Genomic DNA, 1,934 nt, shown 5'->3' on the forward strand with positions numbered 1-1,934 from the left:
CCCTCCCCATCCCCCTGTGTCCCCAGGGCGACGGCAACATCCGCTACTACGAGGTGGGCTCGGAGAAGCCCTACCTGAGCTACCTGATGGAGTTCCGCTCCCCCGCCCCGCAGAAGGGCCTGGGTAAGGACTGGCCACGGGCTTTGGGGGTGCTCTGGAGCAGGGGGACAGGGCTGAGGGGCTGGGCTGGGCTCCCTGCCGTGGTGTCACCCCCCTGCTGTCACACGGGGGACAACCATCCCCTTCATTTGTCCTGGACACACGCGGTGAGTCCCTTTCCCTGTGCCCTTGCAAACGCCCCTGCTGCTCCTCAGCCCCGTGCCACGGGTCCCCAGGGGTTTATTCCACAAGGATTTGGGTTTCCTGGTGGAGAGCAGGGTCCTTTTGGGGAGGGGGGTGCCCCAGCTGTGCCTCTTCCACAGGGGTGATGCCGAAGCACGGGCTGGACGTGTCGGCCTGCGAGGTCTTCCGCTTCTACAAGCTCATCACCCTCAAGGGGCTGATTGAACCCATCTCCATGATCGTCCCCAGGAGGGTGAGTCCCTCAGGGGGGTGCAAGGGTGGGCTGCAGGGGTGGCCAGGGCTGGCCAAACCTCTCCCAAGTCTGAACTTCTCACAGGAAACTACTAATGGAACGAGAGGGAATGGCCTCGAGCTGCTCCAGGGGAGGTTTAAGCTGGAGGGGGTGGAGTCCCCAGCCCCGGAGGGGTTTCAAAGCCCTGGAGATGTGGTGCTTGGGGCTATGCCTTAGAGGTGGAACAGGGTTAATGGTTGGAGTTGAGGATATTAGAGGAGACTTTTCCAACCAAAACGATCCTACCAACCAGGACTGGTGGGATGGAGACGTCCCCAGTCTCACCACTTCACTGACCAGTCCGACCACTGGGTCTCTTTCAGTCTTAGATCTCCCAGTCGTTACACTTCCCGGGGGATTTTTACCCAAGGTCAGGTGGGAATATTTTTAGGAAAGGCATTTTTGCATTGCTCCTGGGCTTGATACAATGTCCAAGACCACCTTGGTCCCTTGTGACAGCAAGGGCCTCACCTCCCCTCAGGTTTCTGGTGTGTTGTGCCACCCAGTTAGGAGGGGGAGCAGGTTCAGAGGCTGCTGCTTTTCTTTCCCCCTCTGTTTCTAGTCAGAAACGTACCAAGAGGACATCTACCCCATGACCCCGGGCACGGAGCCGGCCCTCACCCCTGAGGAGTGGCTGAGTGGGGTGAACAGAGGTGACACCACGGGGGGCACACTGGGCAGGGGCCACGGGGCCCCGAAATCAACCGGGGAGGCGGCCGGGGGCTCGGGCTGAGCCCCTCCCGCCCTCTGCCCCATGCAGACCCCATCCTGATGTCACTGAAGGAAGGCTACAAGAAGACATCCAAAATTGTCTTCAAGGCACCAGTGAGGGAGAAGAAAAGCGTGGTGGTGAATGGCATAGACCTGCTGGAGAACGTCCCGCCCCGGACGGAGAATGAGGTGGGGCACGGGGGTGGGATGGGGATGTGGATGGCATGGTCACTGGCTGGGGGTCTACAGCTTGATATATCCTCACTAGATGAAGAGAAAGGGGGCCAGAAGTCCCCCCCTGTTCATGTACACAACTTCTAGGTGCAGCTTGGAAAGTCACCTCACTGCAGGTCTCTGCTTGCACCCCCAAACTGAGCTCCCCAGGCCCCACGTTTTGCTGTGCCCTGGAGCATCCCGCTCTGCGTTGCCCACAGGGGGCATCAGGCTCTTGGATTAGCTTGGTTCTTAAAATCATCCTCTGGGAGCAACAGGAGGAGGTGCTGGGGCAACACCAGCACTTTCTCCCAGGGGGAAGCGGTGTTGTTGGAGTTCAGTTTGGGGTCACACGAAGGGCACCCATGTGCTGGAGGGTGAATGTTAAATCTGTGAGAGCAGGCAGTGCAGCATGTGGCAGGACGAGAGGAAACAG

The 1,934-nt window shown here is 59.6% G+C and overlaps 1 protein-coding gene across 1 annotated transcript in view; it reads left to right on the forward strand.

Moving 5' to 3' along the window:
* Positions 1 to 17: 17 nt before the first annotated feature.
* LOC103775963 (coronin-2B-like) overlaps positions 18 to 1,934 on the forward strand; it is a gene marked incomplete at its 5' end in the record, with an annotated part of 2,463 nt that continues 546 nt past the window's right edge. The window contains 4 exons of the mRNA XM_008943443.1: positions 18 to 123; positions 423 to 535; positions 1,137 to 1,227; positions 1,335 to 1,474. Of these exons, the coding sequence (XP_008941691.1) occupies positions 18 to 123; positions 423 to 535; positions 1,137 to 1,227; positions 1,335 to 1,474 (450 nt within the window). The remainder of the gene's footprint in view (positions 124 to 422; positions 536 to 1,136; positions 1,228 to 1,334; positions 1,475 to 1,934) is intronic.

The sequence above is a fragment of the Merops nubicus genome, unplaced genomic scaffold (assembly GCF_000691845.1).
Source record: "Merops nubicus isolate BGI_N331 unplaced genomic scaffold, ASM69184v1 scaffold38270, whole genome shotgun sequence".
Taxonomy (NCBI): domain Eukaryota; kingdom Metazoa; phylum Chordata; class Aves; order Coraciiformes; family Meropidae; genus Merops; species Merops nubicus.